Source organism: Episyrphus balteatus, chromosome 2 (assembly GCF_945859705.1).
Source record: "Episyrphus balteatus chromosome 2, idEpiBalt1.1, whole genome shotgun sequence".
In the NCBI taxonomy this organism is placed as follows: Eukaryota; Metazoa; Arthropoda; class Insecta; order Diptera; family Syrphidae; genus Episyrphus; species Episyrphus balteatus.
Window position 1 is genome coordinate 21,336,467 of NC_079135.1, and position 26,563 is coordinate 21,363,029.

The following is a 26,563-nucleotide window of genomic DNA, read 5'->3' on the forward strand; positions in this document are numbered from 1 at the left end:
ATAATAAAGTTAGACATATCTGGAGATATAAAGATAAACAAACGAGATGCCCCAAAGGAAAATGGAGAAAATTTATTTTATTGTATTTGGAAGAAAAATAATGAGACGAGTTTTCTTTTCATTCAACAAAATAGAAGAAAAAAAATAAAAGAAAATAGACAGATAGAAAATAACAACAAAGATTGAGTATCTCAGAGATACATTTATTAAAAACTAAAAAAAAACTATTGCATATGATAGATATTGTTGTTGTTGGTGGTTTTGAAGGTGGATGCGATGGCGGTTGAAGTCTCCATCAATCTTCGTATCTCTATATATCGCAAAACCTAATCAAATGCGTGCACAGTCAGCCACCGCGTATTCTTTTCACTCTAAATCTTAAAAAAAAACACAGAGAAAGCGGTTTATTATTTTTTTTTTTACATAAAAATAGTTTTTTTTTTTTTGCTTGCTTTTCATTTTATTATTTATTTCATTTGTTAAAAGAAAAATATACGATTAAATGAAGCAAATATGAAGAAAATGAAAAAGAAAACAACTCGCGATTTCTTATAGCCAAAATGTAAAACAAACATATACATATTTATTGTGGGACTTGTGTTTCTATGATTTCATCTTCATCTTCAACAAAGACATCACATTATCAAGTTTATAGTCTGTGAGGCAAAGTAGATATTTTTTTTTCATCTAATAATATTTTTGATACAAAGTTCTTAAACCAAACATTATTTCAAATATGGCTAAATAATTACTTTAATGTAAATAATTCAACTCATCACTGCACAGCTTTTCATATGACTGCTTATCATGAACAGCGGCTCAAAGAACAATTCATCAAAGGGAACATTTTATCTATAGAGAAAAAATTCATAAAAAACAGAAACCACAAACACTTCATAAAAAAGGATGAACAAAATAAATTTGTTTCAATCGAACCACGTTGTGACTTTTCTTGTAATGATGAGTTGTCCAATGATGATTTGTCTTGTGATATGCCTTTCAAGATGCAGAAACCTTTTCTTTTTGTAATTTTTACGCTAACTTCATTCGTTTTCAAAAGCCTTTTTGTACTTTTCTCAAGTTTTTTAAATCACTTTTCAGAATTGATTTGTCTGCTGGAATTTGGAATTTTCTATGTACTTACACAGAGAAAAAGAGCCCACATAAAATAGAACAAAAACAATGAGATTTCTCTATGGTTTTCATCCAAGAAGGAAACCTTATTAAAACAATCGGGTTTTCATTATTGTTATAAAATCTGCAAAAAAATAAAAAAAAAAACGATGACCAGGCTGGGAATCGAACTGGAGACTTCAAATCATTAGTCGCCCACCTTACCACCTGAACCAACCTGCGATTGATCGCGATTTTTGTTCTAGTGCTAAGTTGCAAACAAAAATCAACTTTTCAGTCAAATTTTAATAAGATTTTCTCTATAAAAATAATAAGAAATCTCCTTAAAAAAACCTTATTAATCGTTGATTTTAATAAGATTTCCTTATGAAATGTATGGAAGGTAAAACAATATGGCAATCTGTTAGTTTTTAGCGGGTCATATTTTTCTCTGTGTAGATAAGATTACGACATCAAACTACCGGAGAATGTACTCTGATCTGATAGTTCCAATTTTGTTCTGAATTATTTTTTTTTTTAACTTGTTCGTATGATTTCAATACATTTTAAGTACAAGTAATGCATTATAAATTTCTTGACTAAAGTTTTTGAAGACTTAAAGACTGCCTATAACTTTCTTTCAAAAAAAAAAGACTTTAATTAAAAAAAAAACTCTTTGCTTATTAGAAAAGAATTCAACGAAGTTTTTTCAATTCATGATAAAATTTTGGACTCCATAAAGTCTTTTTACTGTATGGATTTTTTTTTCTATTTCACAACCATTAATCGATAAAAATGGTTTCAATTTCAAAAAAAATATATATATATATAATTTAACTTAAAAAACATCAAAATTAATAATTCTGAGTGGGCTTGAGGTCTATCTTCTTATTCCTGTCTCTTCACTCTACTTAGGGATTAGAAGATAGACCTCAAGCCCACTCAGGATTATTAATATTAATTGAATATAAGAATAATTGTACAAACTTCAAGAAAAGCTGTCAAGTATTTTACCAAAGATGTTAATAGAATTGAAAGATTAAAAATTCAACAGAAATTCAGTGTAACTTATCTGGGGTTTATCCAGTGTAATTAAAATAATATAAGCTCCATGTTTACTTAATAGTTCAAACAGTGCTTATGAATATCCTCCATTGAATTTTTTTGGCACCAACATTTTTCAAAATTTCAAAATAGGTAACCAGCACATCTACACAGATCATGCATTTTGACTTAAAGTCAAAATCAGTATTTTTGTAAAACTGAAACAGGTTCAAAAATCTATTAAAGATTTTTCCTAAAGAACTATGCCTTCAGTTTCATTAGTTTATGTTTAGTTCAATCATTTGTGTAACACCAAAAATTTGGACTTAATATTGAGCAATAAGATTTGAGGTTTCTGGAAGTTTAAAGAATTTAATTTTTATTTTTGTTTATTTAAAATTACTTCCTTTGCTATATCAAATCAAGTTTATCAATATTATGAAAAAAGAAGATTTTAAAATATCGCATTTCCTCTCTACATCCCAGACTATCCTGAAGAGATGGTTTATTTTCCAATGATAAATTTGAGATGGTTTTGGTTTGGCGGTTTTAACTATGTGAAGATGGCAAATGCAATCATTTTACCATCATTTTGATGGTATGAAAGCGATAAAATAAATTGATTTTTTGGTGGTTGAACATTGAGGTTTAATGATAGTTTTTTTTTTTGCATAGTTCTGTTTTCGTGTGGTGAAAACCAATGATCTAGATAGAAGAAAGAAATGTTAGCAGAAAATTAGTCACAGAGTAAAATTTCATGGAATTTAGGATTTTTCGATTTAACAATTTGATGAAAGTTTTAGAATTTTTTTTTAGTTTTGTTGTTGAAAAAAAAATTTCCTTACATAGATTAAAGTAGGTTTTGGTCTTAGAAGTGTAATCGTAGACAAAAATTGTGAGTTTCAAAAACAAAACTTAGAATTATTTGCGTAATAATGATATAATATTCTCAAAGTATGATGAAAACCAGGGTTGTAAGACTATCAGGAAATAAATTATTACAAACAAAAGTATTTCTTTATTAAAATAAATACAAAAATATTTTGAATGATTTCTAATTACCTAATAATATTGCAATATTTTGCATTAAAAAAATGTGTGTATTTAATATTTTGTTCCTGATATTCGTCGAATTTCTTACAATTTTGACTATTTGATTAATGAAAGGTTCTTTCGTATTTTAGTTAAAATAGCTTATGAAAGGCCAAATAGTCAAATGTTGTAAGAAGTTTGACGAATGTAAGTTACAAAATATTTAATACAGTCCTTTTACATTGATTTTTTTTTAATGCCAACATTTTTTTGTTTGCTATAACATTTTTTAATGCAAAATATTTTTAATAGCAATAGCAAAGAAGTTCGGCCAATAAGACTGTAATTAAATTGATAAAAAAGTCAATAAAACGCCTTAAAGTCTTGTTTATTTTAAATTTTTATTGATGACGCGTTTCGGTTAAACAGCCATCCTCGTATCACAATCAATGGCTGCTAAGCCGAAACGCGTCATCAATAAAAATTTAAAATAAACTATAGGGCGTTTTATTGATTTTTTACTTGCGATATAGGTACTATAGGGCAAGTTTAGGATTCGTAAAAAAAATCGAACTCGAGATAACAATTTTACATGACATTACGATGATGGAGAATGCCAAAAAAAGTGGGTCCGGCAATTCTGTCTGTCTGTCCGTCTGTCTGTCTGTCCGTCTGTCTGTCTGTCTGTATGTACCTCGAGCTACAGCCTAAACTATTCGAGTGATTTTGTTCAAACTTGGTAGTTAACAGTTTTGGGTGATTCCCTAGAGGATAAATTCGAATTTTTTGTTTAGGACCGAAACTAACGGTGCCTGTCATATAACGGAAATAGAAAAGTTAATTTTTTTCAAAAACGGCTCTAACGATTTTGATTAAAATTTTTGAGTGTAGTATTACACATAAGAGCCAACTTTCGAAATAAAAAAAATATTTTTTTTACCTTTATTAACGGTACCTGTCATAGAACGGTTTTTTTGATTTATGAATATCTCGTTCAAGACCACCCCGATTTCAACGAAAATTTTTATACAAAAGCGTTTAGGTGAAGGTGATATTAAAATTTTAGAAAAATCTCAAAAAACTCATTTTTGGATTTTTAAAAAATATTTCAAAATTTTTTTTTGAAAAATCAATTTTTTGAAAACGGGTTTATGAAAAATTTTGAAAATTCGTTTTTATGCGTAAATAAATTATTTCTTCAAAATGGCATACTTTTTTTTTGAAAAATGTTAGAAAATTTTTATATATAAAAAATTATTTTTTTAAAAAACGGCTCTAACGATTTTCGAAAATTTATTTCTAAAAATTCCTTTTTATATAAGAAGTAAACATGCATACTTGTTTTTTTGTGAAAGGTCATTTAAAACGGTATTTAACCCTTAACTATAGTGGTGGGTCCAGGGGACCCACATCAACTTTTAAAAAGTTAATAAAAACCGTTGAAAATGAATTTTCTCTTTTTTTTTTTTATTTTTTTATTTTTTTTTAAATTGTTATCTTTTGATGCTTAAAAACAAAATTTATAAAAAAATTCAATTTTGTATTTTATTTTATCATTTCAAAACACCACAAATTTTCACCACTATAGTTAAGGGTTAATTAATTATAAAAACAGATTTTATTTTTTTTTTAATTTCTTGAAAATATCAAATTTTTAATTTTCTTGAATAAAAAGCTTTAACATTAGAGTAACTTTAAGCATAAGAGCAAGTACGTACGACCCCAGTCGTGCATTTTATTTATTTACATATTTAACGTAATTTTTTATGCAATATTTTATTTGCAACAAAAATTTTATTTTCTATGCATATTTTTTTGTCATTTGCAATAATATTTTTATAATGCAGAACATTTTTGGTTTGCATTGAATTATTTAATGCAAAATTCTTTCATTTGCAAAAAAATATTTTTTTAAAAGGCAAATGTGTTTAAGAAAAAATTATCAGAACATTGAAATACATTTTGTCTAGTTGTTGAAAATCCAGATCATTTCTATTAGGCCGTGTTTTGAATCTTAATTATTAAATTTTTTATATTTTGAAGAATTTAAATAAATTTATAGAAAAAATGGCAAAAATGATTTAAAATTGAAATATTTTTGAAACTCGAACTGATACTCACTTATCAATGCAAAACTATTTTTACAAAACTGCTTACATACATTTATGCACCTAAAATTGCAGGAATATATTTTTTAAATCGTAAATAAATACCGGGCATTCCATAAGAAAGTAAATATCGAAAAAATTTCTAATCTTGATATATACATATCACAACAAAAACATTACTGTTAAAAAAGGAGCCAAGTTCTCCTATGTTGAAATTATGCTGGCACAAAAAGTACTGAGATGTAAAAGTGTACCAAGTTCTAAAGTTTGGGTTCAAATTCGTATCAATAAAATTTTGATTGTTCTCTTGACAATTTTTCTTTTAATTATCGATTTTTAAAGTTATTTCAAAAATTGCCAAGTAAACAATCAAAATTTTATTGATACGAATTTGAACCCAAACTTTAGAACTTGGTACACTTTTACATCTCAGTACTTTTTGTGCCAGCATAATTTCAACATAGGAGAACTTGGCTCCTTTTTTAACAGTAATGTTTTTGTTGTGATTTCACTACTTTTTGCAAGGTATGGCTGTAGAATTGAAAATCTCTATATTTGATGAAAATTCAGTGAAAATGGGCGGTTGCCACGCCCCCTGGCTGAAATTCTCAAATTTTAAATTTTTTCCTTTGTACAAACTACCAGCTCTACCATTCTACCAAATTTCAAGATTCTACGATAATCAGAAATGCTCTATTATATTTAATGAAAATTCAGCGGAAATGGGCGGTTGCCACGCCCCCTGGCTGAAATTCTCAAATTTTAAATTTTTTCCTTTGTACAAACTACCAGCTCTACCATTCTACCAAATTTCAAGATTCTACGATAATCAGAAGTGCTTTATTATATTTAATGAAAATTCAGCGGAAATGGGCGGATGCCACGCCCCCTGGCTGAAATTCTCAAGTTTTAAATTTTTTCCTTTGTACAAACTACCAGCTCTACCATTCTATCAAATTTCAAGATTCTACGATAATCAGAAGTGCTCTATAATATTTGATGATAATTCAGCGGAAATGGGCGGATGCCACGCCCCCTGGCTGAAATTCTCAAATTTTAAATTTTTTCCTTTGTACAAACTACCAGCTCTACCATTCAACCAAATTTCAAGATTCTACGATAATCAGAAGTGCTCTATAATATTTGATGAAAATTCAGCGGAAATGGGCGGATGCCACGCCCCCTGAATTGAAAATCTCAAATTTTCGATTTTTCCCTTTGTATACACCACAAGCCCTATCACCATGTAAAATTTCAAGTTTCTACGTTAACGGGAAGTTCTCCATAATTTTGATGATCTGTCAGTGAGTGAGTGAGTGAGTGAGTGAGTGAGTGAGTGAGTCAGTCAGTCAGTCAGTTACGGTTTTTGCGATTTTTGAAGCCCTATATCTCAGAAACTACTCATCGTAAAAGGCTTAAATTTTGTGAGGAGTTTGGTTTTGACAAGCTCAATAAATGTAGCGAGTTTGAAATTTCTAGCATCTTTGGTGTGGAAGTTAGAGGGGGGTCGAAAATGGCCTGAGTTGTTTCCTGTAAATAAGGGTGTAGTGCCAAAGTTGCTAGAGAACTTGGCTGGGCACTACCGTGCCCCTTGATTAGACTGATTCAAAAAAAATTTTTTTTCTTTTGTTCAAAGCATTGTTGAAAATATTGTTGGAAATGACGACAAAAAAATACTGTAAAAGTTTCAGCCCTTAATGTTAACATTTAGTACCGCCGCATCGCAATTTTCTATTTCCCATACGATTTGTATGGGAAAGATTGTGTATTTGTGTTTAGAATTTTGTATCTTTTTAATGGTTCATCAAAAAGGCTAGATTTAATCATTTTCTTGTATAAAATTGAACGCTCTACAAGATTGCATTTATGAAATTAAAAAAAAACGGACGCGAAAAATTAATTAAAATAATTTTTAGTTGAAAAAATGAATAATTCGAATTTATTGAAAAAATCTAATATGATAGTTTAAGGGGTTTGTGAGTTATATAAAAGGATCTGTGAAACCAAAACACAACATAGAATACAAATATTCGAAAATTTTGCCAAATTTTTTGAAAAACATAATAAATTCGTCAAAAAATCGGAAAAAAATGAGAAAAAATTACTTTTTATATTTTAAAGTTGAATAACTTCGAAACGCGGGGGTAAATCAAAAAAATTAATAAGAGCTTTTTTGTAGAGCGGACAATTTTATAAAAGAAAATGATTTTGTCAAGCCTTTTGGATGAACCATTAAAAAGATACAAAATTCTAAACACAAATACACAATCTTTCCCATACAAATCGTATGGGAAATAGAAAATTGCGATGCGGCGGTACTAAATGTTAACATTAAGGGCTGAAACTTTTACAGTATTTTTTTGTCGTCATTTCCAACAATATTTTCAACAATGCTTTGAACAAAAAAAGAAAAATTTTTTTTGAATCAGTCTAATACATATGTAGGTATATAATCTGTTTATGATACTTTTGAATCTATGAATTCCGTCATTAAACTCAAAACTAGCACTTTGCATGTGTCCCACTCGAGACAAACAGTTGTCCCACCCGTGACATTAATAACTCATTTTTATTTATATACATATGTAAATACAATCTTTTATATTTTTATTTGTTTTTTTATAATATGATTTGCGAATGTTTTTGTGTAGAAAACCAAAGAATTTACATTATGCAATCATTTTTTCTATCCCACCCGTGACAGAAAAAAACATAATTCAATGTTAATTCATGTGTTAAAATTAAATATTAATATTAAAGTCTACGTAAATTTTGTTTATAATTTGTATGGAAAACAATAAATGCTTTGTACAAGTATCCCACTCGTGAAGATGGAATGTCCCTAAAGTATAATTTGTTTTGTTTTTTTTTTTTATTTGTCTCCAAAAATATTTGATAGACTTTCAATTTAATTATTATTATTAATTATTATGATTTATGAAATTTTTTACTTTATCGTTAAAGTCATTATTAATATATTACTAAAAATTTACATTTTCATACTCAAATCTTCACAAAAAAAAAAAAAGAACACTCAATCAAATGTACCCAAACAAATTTATTTTTTAGTGACCAAAAATTAATTTCCATCAATTCACCAAGTCACACCTTTTACCTTCCATTAAACTGGTACCAAAAAATTACTATCCACAAGTATCCAATAACTCCAAAACTGCAAAAAGAAAAACAGGTCCTCTTAAAAAAGTACGGTGTTGAAATCTACCAAAAATCCATTCAAATTTATTTTCTCCATTACTTTATAACTCCAAGTACATCATTTCCACTTCAACACTACAAATTTCCATAGTCCATAAGCCACCATTACCAAAAGATAAAAAAAAAACTCCTTTACAAGCTCCTCCAAGCTGCTGGTAAGCTGTCAATTAAAAAAGACTAAATCACCATATAGCAACACTATAGCGCACTTTAATTGCATTTGCTCCGTAATCGTATCGAATAAAATACAAATTGCTTTTACTAACTGTTATTAGATAGTTTTTATGGTTTTAATTAAGCAATTCTTGTCGAAGAGACTACGACGAGTGTGTGCTTCAAACTTTATACTCCACCAAAGAACTTTCACTACTTCACTCCACAGTCTCCATCATGTTTGTAAACGAAAGGATTTATAATAAATTCAAATTCAAGGATTTATGAATAAACTAACGACTTGATATCCATTAAAAATATGGTGTCCGTTCGACAGTCTTTTTGGTATCAGAAAAATTGAAATTCAATTAATCTCTTTCTACAAGGGGATAGAAGTCTTGAAATATTGTCTCCTCTCATTTATGTACACCACAAGTCGAGTAAAGTTGTAGTTCAAAGCCATCAAACAGAAATTTACCATGCCCCACATTAAATCGATTTCGCTTTCGATTTCGTTTCAAGAAGTTGCGGCGAGGAGCTGCTCTTTCCCAATATAACCTACACGACATCTACAACCGCTGCAGCACAGCCTTATACCGCCTCGTGCTGCATATAAGCAACGCGTAATTTATCTGTACGACACGGCATATCAATGCACTAAATCTACCAGTGAAAGATACACAACTTCGGAGCGTAAACATAAATTTTGTATTACCATAGTTTTTTTTTTGTTGGTCTTTTCAAGCCATTCGTATGTCCACATTCGTAAATCCCTTACGTGTGCACTTTAAATATTTTGTATATCTCGAAAAGTCGAGGCTTGAAGCTGAATCCGAAGCCCACGGAGGAGAATATAACTTTCACTTAAACATTCAAAAAAAAAAAAAAAAAAAAACAACAAAAACAGAAGTTCCCTCGTCGACTTCTTTACAATCTCGTATCTTTTAAGTATCGTAGATCGTTGGTACTGTAGAAGCACCCATAAAAACTGCGAGATAAATAAATATACAACTGGGAGACTGGAAGAAGAAGAAAAACTAAAAACCGGAGGTAGTACTTCAGAAAGTAAAAAGTAACAAACGGAAGAAACCAACCGCACCGAGAAAAGCCAGCGGATCTCAAGACCGTACGGCGGAATGGATGATGATGAAGGGGGAATTCCCCCTCCCACTTAATTCATATGATATCTGTGAAAAGTGACGATAGGAACTGGTTTCTTCTTTTCCTCGCCATTTCTTCTGGCAAGTCTGCTCTGTGAAACTTATATCTTTTCGGACTCGTTGGATGGATGCACATCCATGACGAGAAGAGTATATCTTAGAAATTGAGAGCCAATGTCATTGGTGCAGTTCTGTTGCAATTTTTTTTTTTTTTTTTTCATTTTTTTTTTCAGTGTTAACTTGGCTTACTATAGTTGGATGGTTCTGTATCAGTAGGTTAATGGCACACTTGCTTTACGCTGCTGACTGGTATATTGTGGTTCCTTCTATACTTTCCGTGGTTTGGTTTGTTTTTTTTTTTTCTGTAAAACCATATTGGTAGTACAAACCAAAAAAATGGACCTGGAAGAAATGTTTTATTGAATGGTGTTGCAATAAGCCATAATGAATCTTGCAAAAAGGTGGACAAAGTGATAAATGTTTTGATTCTTAGCTCATTGAAGTTAAGAATTGTAAAATTTATATGTGAGAGTGGGCCGGCATCAGTCGTCTGCAGTCACAACACAGCCCCAGTCATTACAAGTCTATATCTAGTTTTTATTGTTACTTACTATAATAGTAACTATGTGGCGAAGATAAACTTGATTTTGGTCTAATCGAGTTTTTTTTCTTCTGTTTCTGTGACAGGAATAAAAAAATGTAGAACTCTGGATAGACTATGTGTAATGATAATGTGGAACAGCTGTTTAAGATTCTTATCACAAAGATGTTTTGTTGAAATTACTTTCATAAAGGCCTACTAAATATACTCTTTAGATATTGTTTTTTTTTTTTTTTTGTAATAGGTATAAGACTTTCCCGGTTTGAGTTTTACGACTCAATTAAGGTTTTTTTTTGCTTCTTGAATCTAATTATAAATATTTTTTTTAATCAGTAATGAGTGTTAGTTAAGAGCAATTTTGTGTATATGGAAAAATTGTTTAAGTAGGCATAATAAGGTTATGGTTTTTTAAATGATTTTCTCACTAAGTTGTCTAACCTATTTTTTTTTTGTTTATTTATTTTTTATATTATAAGGTTAATAAAATCACAAATGTGAAGTTAGTTGGTTAAATTTTATTAATATTTTTTGTAAATATTTGCAGGAAATAAAATTAAAATTAAAGTAAAATGGAAAGATCTACGGTGTAAATTATTTTCAAATAAATAACATTTGTGTCTTATCGTCTTGCATATCTACGATTTAAGGTTACTAGAATTGCATCTTCAAAACGAATATTCATTGATTTATCAACTTAGAATACCTTTTTTACAGAGCATAATAACTCTCTTCATGTTTCTGGAAGAACAGAAATTTCTAACGTTTAATGTGGTACCTACCCTTGTTTTTCTTCAATGGTTTAACATTGACAAAAGGAAGAATCCGAACATTTTGTAAAACAGTTTAAAAGGGTCAAATATCACAAAAAAGTATATCTCAAAAACTGTAGGTTTTGAAGAATATAGTGTAAAGTAAATTTGCATAAAATGTTCTTTAAAATTTTCTTTTATCACTCACATTTTAGAATTTACAGCACTTAAAATTGTATATAATATTTTAAAAAAATTGCATACTTTTATGAATTAATATGAGAAATTTAAGTTAAATTTTTTTATTATCCTAACGGTGAGTAATACAAGAAAATTTTTAAAGAAAAATAAGTCAAGTTTGTAGAACTTTTTTTTCTCGAAAGTCTAATACACAGCTAAAGCGAACCAAAAAATGTTCAAGTCTCCAAAGTTCGTGAATAAGCTGAAAATAAGTTTTTAAATACGAAATAAACTTATTATAAATTATTAAAAACCCGTCAACACAGTTCTATGAATTAAGAAAAATATATCGTAATTTTTTGTTGAAGATTTTTATATAGAACATTTTCGTTTCGATTCAACAGCATATAAGGCTTTAAACCTACAGCCCTATAGAACTGTATCTACAGTTAAAATCTGACGGTAAGGATTATATTTCCTTTATTTGTCGATTTTTTGTCTATTCTTTGTGGGTTTAAAGCTACTTAAGTAGAATTCGTTAGTCATAGAATAATACATTTAATTAAAAATTGAATATAATATTAAAAAAAAAAAAAAAAAAAGATTTTCCAAAAAAAATTTGAATTAAGATTTAGTTAAAAAAAAATATGCATGATTTCAGAATAATTTTGCCAGATTTTCATGTTTAAAATAATATTTATACAAAAATTGAACTTAACCTCATTTAACAAATTTTTTTAACAACTTATTGGCCTAGCATTAAATCTCAAAATTTTCGTTTTGTGCATAGACAAAGGGAGTGCTTTTGCACTGTACTACCATATCATAAGGTATCATATGTGATGTTTGCACTATACATGTAGCATTACTCAAGACCAGCTATATAGTAAATAGCTATCCAATATTAGAATTATAAAAAAGAGACTAATTGCTAACAAAAAAAAAAAGGTTACGCATACGCCACAGTGACCTTACATAATAAGATATTCTGAAAACTAACGTAATTTAACCAAAATGATGTTCCTAATTGGTCATTCTAAATTTTACAAATGAAGTCTTCAGATTTAAATAACCTAAAATATTTTTATGAATATATTTCCTATGGTTGAGTGTTTTTTAAATTGTATTTTTAAGCTTTTACTACAAATAAAAATGGTGGGTAAGTCATATTTAAAAAAGGACTTTATTCAAAACTTTTTTTTTCTATTATTTTTTCGGCTACACAAATTTGAGTTTGTTTACACTTTTACATCTACACTTTTTGTAACATAAATTATATAAATATTGGCGAAAATGTTTATACCAAAGCAATTTTCTCAAAAATAGTTTTGCCTATATTTTTTACAATATTTCACAAAAGTACATAGTTTTCATATTAGCTATATTTTTATAAGATAACACAGATATTTATGTAAGTTAAAATCATTCTGAATATATCAGCATTTGAAGCGAAATAATAAAAATTAGGGAGCAACCAAAATTAAAGTAAAAAACGAAGATGCTATGGGCTTCTAATTTTCGAAATAATAGTCTTAAAAGGAATTTGTTCTACTATAAGGTTAAAATGAGGTGCCAGTTCTTGGAGTAAAATTTAATTCCACTCACACTGACACTCCAGTTAAAGACTTCACGCTTTAATTATTTAGAATTTTAATCTTTTCAGATTCATATTGTATTTTGTTAAAAAAAGCTATGTGCTCGTAAGTTGAGCTTAACATATTCAAGGTGTTTGACGAGAAGCCAACTGATAAGTCCAGTGATCTCTACTGAGACGAATCGCAAGCATTTTTTTGTGCACGAAAGGCCGTAAAAACTTTTTTAAATCAATAATTTAACATATTCAATTTAATAATTTCAAGTCGTCGCCGTGAGTCGTTTGGCTGATAAGCTTAATTAGAATTTAAAAAAATACATAATTGAAGAAATTCGTAGTTCAATATCTATTTTTTTTAATTATTCATAAATCATAACGGTTATCTATCATAAACCTTTTTGTTGACTCAATTTTTTTGCCAGTGAAAGATGTCACTTATCTTAGTAAAGAAATTTCGTTTAAAATCAGCTGAATTATTAGACTTTGCTAACATAACTAAGCTTGCTCTTAACATTAAATAGAGAAACTGCATCTACATGATCAAAAGAAGCACTTCAACTCAACGAGGCACTAATAAAGCAAACAAACAACAGCATCAAAAAAATATAAAAGAAGAAAAGAAAAAAGCACAATATCAAGAAAAATAGAGAGAAAGAAAAAAAAAAGTTAAGAAAGAAATGGTAAATGAAAAGTGGCAGGCTGGTGTAAGTCTCTCTCAAGAAAGAAAACAGACTTTTTTTGCTTCAAACTTTATCCATCAGATACCATTCGATTAGTTTGGTGTTAGACTTAGATCCATCGGTTGGCGCAGAGGAGCTACAAAAATCTCCCGAAGTCGGTTTTCTTTCGTCGCATCTTTTCTTTTTTTTTTTTTGTATCTCGGATTCTGGGTGAATTACGCGTCGTGTTAGATCTTAGATTCCCTCAAATTTCAATGTGAACTTGTATAGCACTTTGCTATAGTGTTTCAAGCCATCACCAGGCTTAATTTGTAAATAATATTTTTCATACATCCAGCCTTTTTTTTTTTGGATAATTTTTCATACAAAAAAAGATACAAAATCATCAATGCAAACAAGATGCAATGATGACAGATGAAAAATAGAAAGTGGTTATTTTTTTGGTGGCAAAAGTTTTGTAAGTGAAACTTCCCAGTGAAGAGAATCTCTCCCTCTTGGAGATGGCATACTTTTCAATTAACACCTTTTATTAACTGATAGAGATACATCAACACTGTTTTAGTGCGATTGTTTAATTAATTAATTTTCATCATCTCAATATTGTCATTGTGAATTAAAAAATTAAATATATTTTGAAAACCTACAAAAAAGTATCTAAAGTGTAAAATTAAAGTATTGTTTTTTTGAATTTCAGATTTTTTTCAAAAAATATAGTGAACGAAGATTTTAAAATAATTTGCACTTCTGTGTTCGGATTCAAGGACATAGAATAAAAAATTGGACACATAGATACAAATTTTCGGACAAAATAATGGGACATCACACGCGGCACCATTGGCTCGCGTCTTTACTATGCATAGTGCTATTATCAAAGGTGAGTTTGAATTTTCTTTTTTTTTTAATATAAGTATTTTTTTTTTTTTGTTGAAAGAATTGTAGAAAATAACAGAAATGATACTCAGATACAATAATTAGAAAAAAAAAAAATATATAAATCTTATTTTTTTTTTGCTGTGGCGCATCTTCATCGATAACTAATGCTTTAGCAGTTATTTTTAGTATAGCTAGATACATTTTTTTTTTTTATTTTGTTGGTTTGGTGTTGAATGTTCATTTTTATAAACAGAGAGAAGATATTATACGCTTTCTGACCGTTACCAATCTCGCCAACAGTAGATACTAGTTCTTATGCAGAAAATTACAAAAAAAAAAAGTATCTTAACTAAGAAAAAAAAATCTATAAGATGAAGGCCGGCAGCGCGGTAAGAGCGAAGAGTAAACGAGAAGAAGAAAAAAATCCAGTTATGCTCTGATTTGTACTAGTTTCGACTTTCTTTTGATAATAGCGAGACTCTATATATACACGATAGATACTATTATAGGCTTATAGGTGATTTTGATCATGATGTATGAATTGGCAGATTTGAGAGGCTTAGTAAAGTGTATGGTGTAGAGATGGGTAGTGAAGAGACGTTGATGATATTGGTGCAGAGCTATCAGACAGGATAGAATAGATCATGGGCACGCTCTTGCAGCAGTAGCTATTTGCCAATTATATATGTTTGTTCCGGGAATCAATAGTGTTAGCATGAGGGTAATTGATTGAATGAGGGAGAATTTGATATTTGTTTTTTTGTAAATATAAAATATTCAGAAAGGTTAAAGTAAATATGGTAATATAAACGCATAATCGATTTTATGTGAATTTTGAAGGAGCCAAAACTATAAAAGTAAATTTATGATAGAGGTTCTTAATTTTTGTCGCATAAAACAAACATTTCAAGGAAAATAAAAGAAATAAATTAAACAATGAAGTCTTGGAAGTGTCAAAAATAAAAAAAAATCAGCATATAATTTAGATTGGATTAAGTGTAGGCATATAGATGAAGTAAAAATGTTATACATGAACATTGAACATAGGAGATAAAATGCCTAACGTAAATTTATGCCTAATTTATTAATTAATGAATTATGGATTTGCTGAGTTTTGACCAAATTCTGCTTTTAATAATAATCTGTTTACCCAAAATTTTGCAAACAGTAAGAAAAGTTTTCAGAAACTGTAAGAGAGCACGCGCTTTTTATTCTGCATTTATAAATTTGAAAGTCCGAAATTCTGTTTTTTTTTTTTTTTTATTTTTAAATTTTTCGGAAACAACTTAACAGCTTTTAACTAAATATTTAGTTCAAAAGTGTTTTAATAACTATAACTACCTAAGCTAAATTTTCAATTAAACAAATTTTTGGGTTGAATTTTTTTTGAAACTGGTCAATGAATTTCTTTGAAAAATGGTTTTGAAGTGCCGATTGATAGATTTCAGAGGAAAAACGGCTCATGTCCAATGGTCAAAAATAAATTAATTATGATGTCTTGTACTATTTACTGAGCACTAACTGATGGCATCCTTACTTAAAAAAAAAAAAAGAAAAAAAAAACAAATTTAAGCCTAGCTAAGAAAATAAATAAGTTACATAAGTACTAAGTTGTATGAAGAACAAAATTTAAAAATGCGTTTTTCTCGAAATGAGTTGGAATGGACTTGTGCTGTTTTTCCTCTTCATTTGTATGAACACATTTTTTTTTTTGTTTCTTTCAAAATTTGTTGTAACGATGTTGATTTTTTTTAAATTCTTTATTATAAAAGTAATCAAATGGCATACTTTATTTAGAGGTCAAACCCATTTTTTTATAAAATAAAAAGCTTTTAAACTTCAAGCTTTTATGATAAGAGCAAGTTCGTGCATTTTATTTAATTTCTTCATCAGAAAGGAACATTTATAGCTAGTGATTTTAATTAAACTTATGCTCATATATTTAATATTAAAAACCAAACTACGACCTAGTTTTTTGTAGAACTATGCAATATGGTTAATTATTTCAAAATTATCAATTTAATTCTTAAAAAAATTTATTGTTGACAAATGGATATTTTTTAAAACGGATTTATGAATTCTCTTAAAATTTTGTTTAAATATGTGGATGTGAACTATAAAAATGTTTGTTACCTTTAATATACTTTAATACAAACTAATTTGGGAAAATAGGTAGATACTCTCAAAAATATAAACCGAAAATCAAAGAAGTCTTTTAAACACAGTATGTAATAATAATTGGAAAGAATAGATAGAAAATTAAAGATTTTTTGCTGGCAGCTGGCGGTGTAAATGGAAATTTAAATAAAATTGGAAGGCAAATAAAAAAACACTTTTTATTCTAGGGTAGGACTCAAAACCGTTGATTCAAATCTTTGGGTGCTCCACAATGAAATTTATCTTTTTTTTTAATTTAGTTATAAAAACATACAAATTACATACATATTATTATGTAAAGAAAAACTTATCTCTGAGTTGACTTAATTTAAAAATATTTGGAGGCAATATTGTGTACAATTACTTTGTCGATTCTGTAGTCGAAGATAGTGAGTTAAATAGAAAAGTTCGAATTTTAGGTAGCGTTGTTAATAGCTATGGCTCAGTTTTTGGCCTCAAATGTCGAACGTTACATTAGGTATAAAAATTGACAAATAGTAAAAGAAAGCTCTAATTATTTTAGCTCTTAAAGACAAGTTATTGACAAAAACCAATATTTCTAGATCGATTAGTTTTTAATTCAATTAACCCAGACAGTATGAAATTTAGTCCTTCAAAAGGCGAACTCGTTTCAATTTTATTACATGTTGTTTGGGAGTTTATCTAATAGAGACTGCAATTTTTTTCATTTTAATTTCATTTTTAGAGCATAGAAAATATCTTAATACATCAAAACCTCATTGCAAGCTACATATTGCAATAACCCAATTAAAAGAACGTACGACACTCGCCATTATTTTTGAATTTGTTTTTTTAATTTTAAAATAATATAGTCAGAATACAAAATTTACACTTGGTCACTCGGGTGTATGCGTAACTTTTTTTTTTTAATTATAATTTGTAATGCATACCTAATTCAATAATGAAAAGTGGGGTTCTGTAATGCAGCTTGTCACGCTTAAAGAAGTCCATATTTTGTTTAAATTTATAAATTTTCTCAAAAAAAAAACTTTAAATTTATGTTTATAAAAGATATAAACTACAAAAGTGCATTTGAAATTCAAAAATCCTTTAAAAATCTGTTTAAAATAACTCAATTTTTGGTTGCAGTTTTTTTTTTTTTTTTAATTTAGAATTCATGTTAAAAGCTTTTCATATTCGTGGTTAAGTTTCAAGAAAAATACAATTTAGATGTATTTAAAAACGGCTCTAGAGATTTCGACAAGATTTTGTGTAGGAACATTAAATTTAATGTTGCCATTAAAAAGAGGAAATTTTAATATTTGTATGCGATTTGACATTTTTTTTATTTTTAGTGGGAACTTTAAAAATAATAACTTTTTTTTCTAAAAAGTCAGTGTTACTTAAATCAGCCATTTGCGCATTTTATTTTATTTTAGTTTAAAAACTTTTTTCTGCAAAACATTATTTTTACCCAAATCAAGACAGTTTATAGCATTATTGGAGCTGAATTCATTTTCAAAAAAAAAAATTACGCATACACCACAGTGTACTTTATAATTTTTATAGTTAAATACATATTTGGAAATGCATTTTTTTAAATGGGGTCAAAAAGAGTAAAACTGAACTTGGTTTCCCTTTTTTTGATTAATTAAACCATTTATTTTTATTTTTTTTTTAAATATAATACAAAAAAATATTAAAAATTATCTTTCTCATTTCAGAACGCTCGCTGTGATGGTCCACACATAGACTCGGCATCACTGCCCCTCGAACACAGATCCGTTTACGGCCCCCCACTACAACAACAGTCACCTGCGCCCATTTATGGAGCGCCGCAAGGTTCTCTTCTCGGTTCCGGTGCTAACAATGAAATCTCCTCAGACGAAGCGTGGCCATTGGCCGCCTCCAACGACAGTCCACAAATCAAACATCTGCAAGTGCAGTGTGAAAAGACACACATGCGTGTTAACATCGAATTCGATAGACCATTCTATGGAATGATTTTCTCAAAGGGATTCTACAGTGATTCACATTGTGTGCATTTGAAGCCTGGCACAGGACATTTGAGTGCGACTTTTGAGATCTTCCTCAATAGTTGTGGCATGAGTAGTTCGGCAAATCACAATGCAGCTGGATTTGGATCTCCAACACCTTCGGGTAGTTATGTGGAAAATACAATTATTATTCAATATGATCCTTATGTGCAAGAAGTCTGGGATCAAGCAAGAAAGCTCCGTTGTACGTGGTATGATTTCTATGAAAAGGCTGTCACATTTAGGCCGTTCCAAGTCGATATGTTACATGCTGTTACGGCCAATTTCTTGGGAGATAACCTCCAATGCTGGATGCAAATTCAAGTCGGTAAAGGACCATGGGCTTCAGAAGTGTCAGGTATTGTGAAAATCGGTCAGACAATGACCATGGTATTGGCCATCAAGGATGATGAGAATAAATTTGATATGTTGGTGAGAAACTGTGTGGCTCATGATGGTAAGAGGGCACCAATTCAATTGGTCGATCAAAGTGGGTGTGTTGTTAGGCCAAAGATCATGAGCAAATTCCAGAAGATCAAAAACTTTGGCCCGTCTGCGTCAGTAGTTTCGTTTGCTTACTTCCAAGCATTCAAATTCCCTGATTCGATGAACGTTCACTTCCAATGTGTTATTCAAGTCTGCCGTTATAATTGCCCAGAACCCAAGTGCGGACATGGACCATCTCTCGGTGGAGGTGAGTATGGAGTACCACAAATCGGTGCTAACGCTCTATCGGCTGAATATGGAGCTCCAGATGGATATGAACGAGGTGATTTCGGACTCGGTGGACTACCACCAGCAGCTTACCCAGACCCAAGACACCCAGCTGACGCAACAGGCGCCTACTCTGAGAACCAACCCGACGTTGTTCCATCGCCACAAGCTCAAACCTCAGCTGTAACTACATCTGAATCAAACCTAGTTAGTTCGCCATCGCCACAGGGATCCAATGAATTGCACTTGCCACCTCCTCCACTACCAGGCCAATCTGGCTACAGTACAATGAAGAGGAAGGACGACATGGAAGGTGGCAATTTGGTGTCTCTAGGTGGTCGCCCTCGATCTGTCGAAGGCTTAGACGATCTTCGAGGAGTGCGCAAGCGTCGAGAAATCGACTACGAAACCATGGAACTAGTGGTCAAACCACGAATCTATAAACGTGATACCCAAGAAATGACAGATGTGAACACGAGTCGAACGATTCAGGTCGTTGCTCCAGGTGATGTCAATTTCGCTCTCAATAGCAATTCCAATAACGAAACGGTGGTAATACAGTCGGCGCGATCTGCTGACGCCGAAACGATTTGCATGTCAGTGCCGAGCTTTGTTGGAGGCTTGGTTATGTTGCTCCTGGTCCTGGCAGTTGCATCACTAGTCGCCGCTTTCCTGTTCGTGAGGGTACGGCATTTTGATCGCAAAGGTCTTGGTATGGCATACGTGAACTAGGCCGAAAAAAACCTTTTATTATGCCTAAGGCAACCCCAACACGAGCACACCAAATTATTTTTTGTCTAAACAATTCTATTTATTATTTTTTTTATATAAAAAATGGCAATTGTGAAGAAATTTATTGTATCAAGGATTATTTTCCAATTTGCCACTAATCTATAATTTATATCTTTTTTTTCTATTTCTAGCTATTTATTTATTTTTCTATTTATTCTGAGCTTTACTATATTTTATTGTGAAACTTAAAAAAGTATTTTCCCAACTCTGTCCTAAGTTTTCATTATTAAAAAAAAAAAAATATTGATATAAAATTTTAAGCCTCTTATTGAATTTGATACTTAAATGAGAAATAGTCTGATGAGAGGATCAAAAAATTTAAATTTAAAAATTATAATAAAAAAATTAAATTTTTCGAAATAACGAACGAAATAAAATAAAAACGTTTTTGGAGTTTAAGTTTATCGATATATAAAAATTAATATTCCAGAAAATTTAATAAATAAAATAAAAAAAACAAGTTTTTATTTCTCTTTTGTATAAGTTTTAAGCAAAATGTGTATATATTTAATTTATTATTGTTGTAATAATAATAGCTCCGAAATAAATTTGTATTTTATATTTAAAAAAAGGGAGTTGATTTTAATTTTCTTTTTGTAAGGAATTGTGTAAGTATAAAGACAAGATAAATCTTACATCAAAGGTTAAAAATAGCTACGTCAGCGAAAAACACAGCGTTTATTAGAAAACATGAAAATATAACTTTGCATTAATTTACAGCTTCGAGTTGAAAGTATGTTCTAAGAAAAAAGTATCTTGTCGCTTTATTAAAAAAGCTTTTTAACAATTCAAAACATTTTTTTTAATGCGTACCAGCGTTAAAAACATACAAAGAAGTTACAGCGGAAAAAATCCGCTGTCGTTTTAAAGGATTGTGTGTGTATTCGATAGCCAAACAAATCTCTGAAAAGGGATTGTGTTAATTTTGTAGTTGTTTTTGTTGATTTTTTTTATATATTCAAAATAAACAGAATTTAATTTAAAAGGTGAAGAAATTTAAAATTTTTGATTTTGTATTTGAAAGGATTTTCTTTTTCTGTATATTTCTTACCACTGACGACAAAAAAATGAAGTTGTTATTCAATTTTTGAGTTATTTAATATGTTGGCATCTAGTCCAAAGTTTTAAATCACATTTATGCACGTTGTCTGCGTGCACTGTGGCGTATACGTGTTATTTATTTATTGAACTGCATGTGAACGAGTGGAGGAAGAGATTGTTGATAAATCTAGAAATGTTATGTTCATGTAATCTGGCGATATGACACATTATTTTAAAGTATTTTACCATGCTGAATGGAACGAAAACTTATACGAGTAAGTTGAGACTTATTTTAGGGGAAGTTGTAACAAGTTTAAACTACTACGTTCATTTGTTTAAACTGATACAACAAACAAGTACTGGGGAGATACGCCTTGCTCCTATTTGTATTTTATTATGGTTCCTATTTTGTTCACTAAAAGAAAGTTTAAACTTAAGCAAAAAAGTGATAAAAATGGATTTACGTTGTGCATGATTAAGGGAATTTTTTTTAATGTTGAGATGTATAAAGACAAATTTTTTTTATTTCAAGTTGCAGAAATTTTACAGGTTATAAAACAAGCTTAAATAATGTAGTAAATATACTTCCATTGCTTCGTAATTAGGGTAAAAGCGGGTGAGATGGCATACCTTTTTTGTTTTTGTCATATTTTACAAAGTAAACCACATTTCATATTTCTAACAATGCAAAAATGTTCTATATTCAATATCCAACGTATTATTTGGTTTACAGAATTTTATATTTTAAATTTATATTTTTAAATTAATATAGAAAAAAAGTTTGAAAAAAACCATCTCCCCCTATAGGGTGGGTGAGATGGCGCATGAGTTTGTTTAAGGTTTCTATTGCCAAATTCATTGCACAAATGGTTGAACGATGTGAAGGAGTCAAACACCAATGCATGCCATATAATAGATTGCAACTAGTCGTCTTTTTTATAAAATTTGAGCTTGGCTGAATTACTTAAAAAAAATATTTTGAGGGTGATATGGCACATGCTAACACTATACTCAATTGAAAAATTCTTGTACGGAATGCGCCATTTCACCCGCAAAAAACTGCGCCATCTCACCTTTTTTCGCATAATTCCTATTCGTAAGCACCCATAAAAAGCAGATAGAACTAGAGCTCAGATTTCACGCGCAATCCATAACTTATACTCTCTTGTTTGTATTGGTGTATCAAGGGCATCTAAGATCCCAACGACTCACAAAATATCGGAACAAAAAAAAAGAGCGAAAAAAAAAAATCGAAAAAAAACATCACATGATTTGCTTTGAAATTTTTTTTATTTTTTGTATCAAAGACAAAGAAACGAATACTGGCTACTTCGATTTAAAATATTTAAAGAAAGCTAAAAATATTTTTCATTCATTTTTAGAGCAATAAATGTAAAAGATATTTAAAGTGTGCCATCTCCCCCGCCGCGCCATCTCACCCGCTTTTACCCTAAATTAAAGTTATAAAATCGAACTTTTCATTCCTCTTTAGAGAACAACAATTATATGAGTATAAGAAAATATTCTTAATCATAAATTTTTTTTGTTAAATTTTTTTTTTTGTATTTTTGTTTTACTCACCCAGTAAACATTTTCTGAAGGTTCAGACTTTCATCACCAAAAATGATTCCAAATAAGTGAATGAATTGTGAATGTACTAAAAATTCCTACCCAAAACTCAGTTTTCATTTATTTTTCTGAATAAATGTGAATGTTTGAGTCTTTATATAGAGATTTTTTTTCGTCCTTTTGTCTTTTGTTTTACAAAGGGGTGATGATAACGTTACATTGTCGCCACAAAAGTTTGGTTTGGATGGTGAATTATCAGTTCTTAAAATATGTTGATGAAAGTGGACGAAATTTTTGGTATGTGATTGCGACAAAAGTGGATGCAGTTTTTATATAGATACGTGTTCTTTCATGATTATAACAATTTATTATTATAAGAATTGAATTAAAGAAAGTGTTAAAATCTATCTTAAAAAAATACATTAAAAAAATAACAAATTAGTAAGACCGATAACGAAGTTAATGTAGTGAAGGAATACTGAATACATACCATCATTAAAATGAATCATAATGCAATCATATTTATGATTCCGAAATGATTAAGAAAATAATCATTTAAATGAATATATAGGTCCTTATATACCTGCATTCATTTTAATGAAGATTAAATTAAGAATTTTGGAATCATAAATCATTCACAAAAGCGATTCATATCGGTATCCAAGTACCCAGGTAAAAGAATTAAGTGAATTCTTGCTGGGGCACTGAACCGAAATACAATACATTCAAAATAAATTTTTCCAGCTAAACTTTAAAGACGCTTGTCACCCCAAAAATCTGGAAAATGTTAACAAACAGTTAAAATAAGCATAACTTTAAAATTAGTACGAAATTACCCCCAAAATGTGGATAACTTAAATATTTCAAAAAATAGAGTTGCTAAAATGTGATTTTTAGGTTTACTGATCCTAAATACATTAAGTCTAATACAATTTTTTCTGGAAAATTCTAATAAACGCTCAGATTTAGGAAAACTGAAAAATTAGTATGAATGTTTCCCAAATATGAAAAATTAAATATTTCAAAAACTAGAGCTGCTAGAAAAAATCCAATATGATTTTTGATTAGATATAAAACTTTCTGGAAAATTTTAAAGTTGAAAATTGTTGGCAAGTGTTATTTTTTTAAAGAACTCACAAATCTGTACTAGCAGTCATGGAAGAAGGTAACAAATCCACATTATGGTGATACGGGTGGTCAAAATTTTCTTATATGAATTTTTTTTTTATTTGACTTTTTTGAGGAAAACTTAAAATGCATTTTTATTGCTATAGCTTTGAATAACGTCTGCAAAGTTTAATCAAAATTGTTAGAGCCGTTTTCGAGTTATTTGGCATAATTTGAAAAATGTGTACCCTTTCTAAGTGATTCAATTTATAGGTTCAAGTGACCTCAAAATAATTTTAATAATTTTTTATTATTTTTGTTATTTTTTTCTTCGTTACTTTCTAAGTGAGATATAAAAAAAAAACAAAAAAAACAAAAAAAAAAAACTTTCAGAATTCTATAAAAATCATGTACCAAAAGTTTGAAGGAAATCCATCCCCGAGTTAAGGCTGTGAAAATGTGTACAGATGTACGGAATTGCGAGACCAACGAAGTTTCTACTTCATTACATATTAACAGAGAAATTAAACATTAACGTGAGTAAAGTAATACCAAAGAAGCGTTTTCTTAAATCATCAAAAATTAATTGGTATCACTTTTTGTCTCACAATATATCTAAATTTTATTAAAAAAAAACATAAAAACATATATTTTTTAATAAAAAAATTTTTTAAAAATAAAAAAAAAAATTGTAGTCTGACCATGTTGGATAGGCTGGCTATGGCATTCCACTCCGGTACGCTATCCCACTACTGCTTACCACGGGGACTCTTGGCTGCTGACTTTCGCCCCTGGCCCGGTTCATCCCTCCTTAGCCAACCTGAATACCTTGGACTCCTCCATGGCACCCATATTGATGGAAAGCTTAGTGCGGACGTTCCGTCAACATGAACTGGCCCACAGCACAGAACTCCCATCCTCAGACCATTCTACAATTACACCTCCGAGAAGCCGGATTACAGGAGATGCCAACCTCCCAGTCGAATGTTTATGATTTTAATTTCAACCACTTTCATCGGCAGCTGTGGGAATTTATTTTTTTTATTTATAACCAAATAATTAAAGTAGAAATGGTTTGCGTTTCTGCTAAATAATCACATAAAATATATTGCACTTGTAGGGTTTTAGGTTGTTGGAACGGCTAAGTATACAATTTCCCGTGGGAAATTTAATTTTTATAAGGTAAAGTTACACTGGGTGGTATATTTTTAACAAAAAGTAAAATATAATTTATGTGATTATAGTCGGTGGCGATTTCAAAGTGTGTTAGTGTTTTACCAAATTTTACAGGAGAGTAAAAACAAAATTCATATTTTCAAAATAATTTGGTGTTTTTTTTATAGAAAATAACATAAATTATTCCTGTGTCAAATGTTTTTGACAGAATTCAAATTTCTTATTTAATAAATTCTTATTTTTTCAATTTTAAAATTGCTCTTTCTTGGTCTTGAAACAAACTCTGTTCTCTTTAAACACAAATAAAAGAAGTATTACAAAAATATTTGATGGCAAACATAAGTTTCGTAAATTCTTTTCTTAGTTTGTAAAGTAAATTGAATGCGAATGTACCCTATATACAAAAGGGAAATTCATATCTAACCAAATACAGAAACCATTTATCTGAAACTCCAACCGAAAACCCTATAAATGCAATTTACTTTTGGCAAGCAGAAGTTCCGTTGTATTTACGCTTGGGTAATTTTATTTCCTTCGTCATTTGATTTTATAAATAAAAATAAAAATGTTTTCCATTAATTAACGAAAAAATTAAGTATTTTAAAATCAAAATATATATAAAATTAAAATATATCATTAACCCTGCAAAATAATTTCCTCAGAAAAAATAAAAACAAAAAAAAACTTCCCAAATATATGTAGGTAAGTTAAAAAAATTTCCCACAGCAAAAGATGAAAGTGGTTGAAATTAAAATCATAAACATTCGACTGGGAGGTTGGCATCTCCTGTAATCCGGCTTCTCGGAGGTGTAATTGTAGAATGGTCTGAGGATGGGAGTTCTGTGCTGTGGGCCAGTTCATGTTGACGGAACGTCCGCACTAAGCTTTCCATCAATATGGGTGCCATGGAGGAGTCCAAGGTATTCAGGTTGGCTAAGGAGGGATGAACCGGGCCAGGGGCGAAAGTCAGCAGCCAAGAGTCCCCGTGGTAAGCAGTAGTGGGATAGCGTACCGGAGTGGAATGCCATAGCCAGCCTATCCAACATGGTCAGACTGCAATTTTTTTTTATTTTTTTTTTTTCAATTTTTAATTTTTATTTTTTTGGTCCTTGTTTTTATTTTATTAAAAAAAATAAAAATGAAATTAAGAAAATTCAAAGCTTATAATAATTACAAAAATAAAAAATGTTTTACTTTTCTCCCATCACATACGGTGGAAGTTCACCATGTCATGGAAGTAGGGGAAAGTGGCCTAAGGTAAAATGGCCCGCTTGAAATAAGTTGGTTTTTAAAACGATTTTAGATTTTTTGGTATAAAATTTAAATAATCATTTTTATCAAAAAAACAAAACCGACTTCCATGGATCCTCCTTTTTGGAAGTCGGTAAAAAATAAACAAAACGGGCAAAATGGCCTTCTTAGCACTCGGGTAAAATGGTAAGGTACTTACTTTCACATTTTCGTTTTTGTAGTGAAAATGGTTGCTAAATATAACGGAGTTATGAAT

At 29.8% G+C, this 26,563-nt stretch overlaps 2 protein-coding genes across 2 annotated transcripts in view; both read left to right on the top strand.

Annotated features, from left to right (window-relative positions):
• The window catches only part of LOC129912480 (transmembrane protein 50B), a 78,725-nt gene that overhangs the window by 40,334 nt on the left and 11,828 nt on the right, over positions 1–26,563 (top strand). The window lies entirely within an intron of this gene.
• On the top strand, positions 14,355–20,319 carry LOC129912474 (cuticlin-4). Its single transcript, XM_055990734.1, has 2 exons — positions 14,355–14,504; positions 18,346–20,319. Exons 1-2 carry the CDS (start codon positions 14,442–14,444, stop codon positions 20,101–20,103), a joined length of 1,821 nt encoding a protein of 606 aa, XP_055846709.1. The 5' UTR covers positions 14,355–14,441; the 3' UTR covers positions 20,104–20,319.

Bases quoted from the DNA above. Each gene is read 5' to 3' on its own strand.
- LOC129912474 (XM_055990734.1), top strand. From the start codon at position 14,442: ATGGGACATCACACGCGGCACCATTGGCTCGCGTCTTTACTATGCATA. The intron at 14,505-18,345 runs GTGAGTTTGAAT...TTCTCATTTCAG, and splicing joins GCATAGTGCTATTATCAAAG to AACGCTCGCTGTGATGGTCC.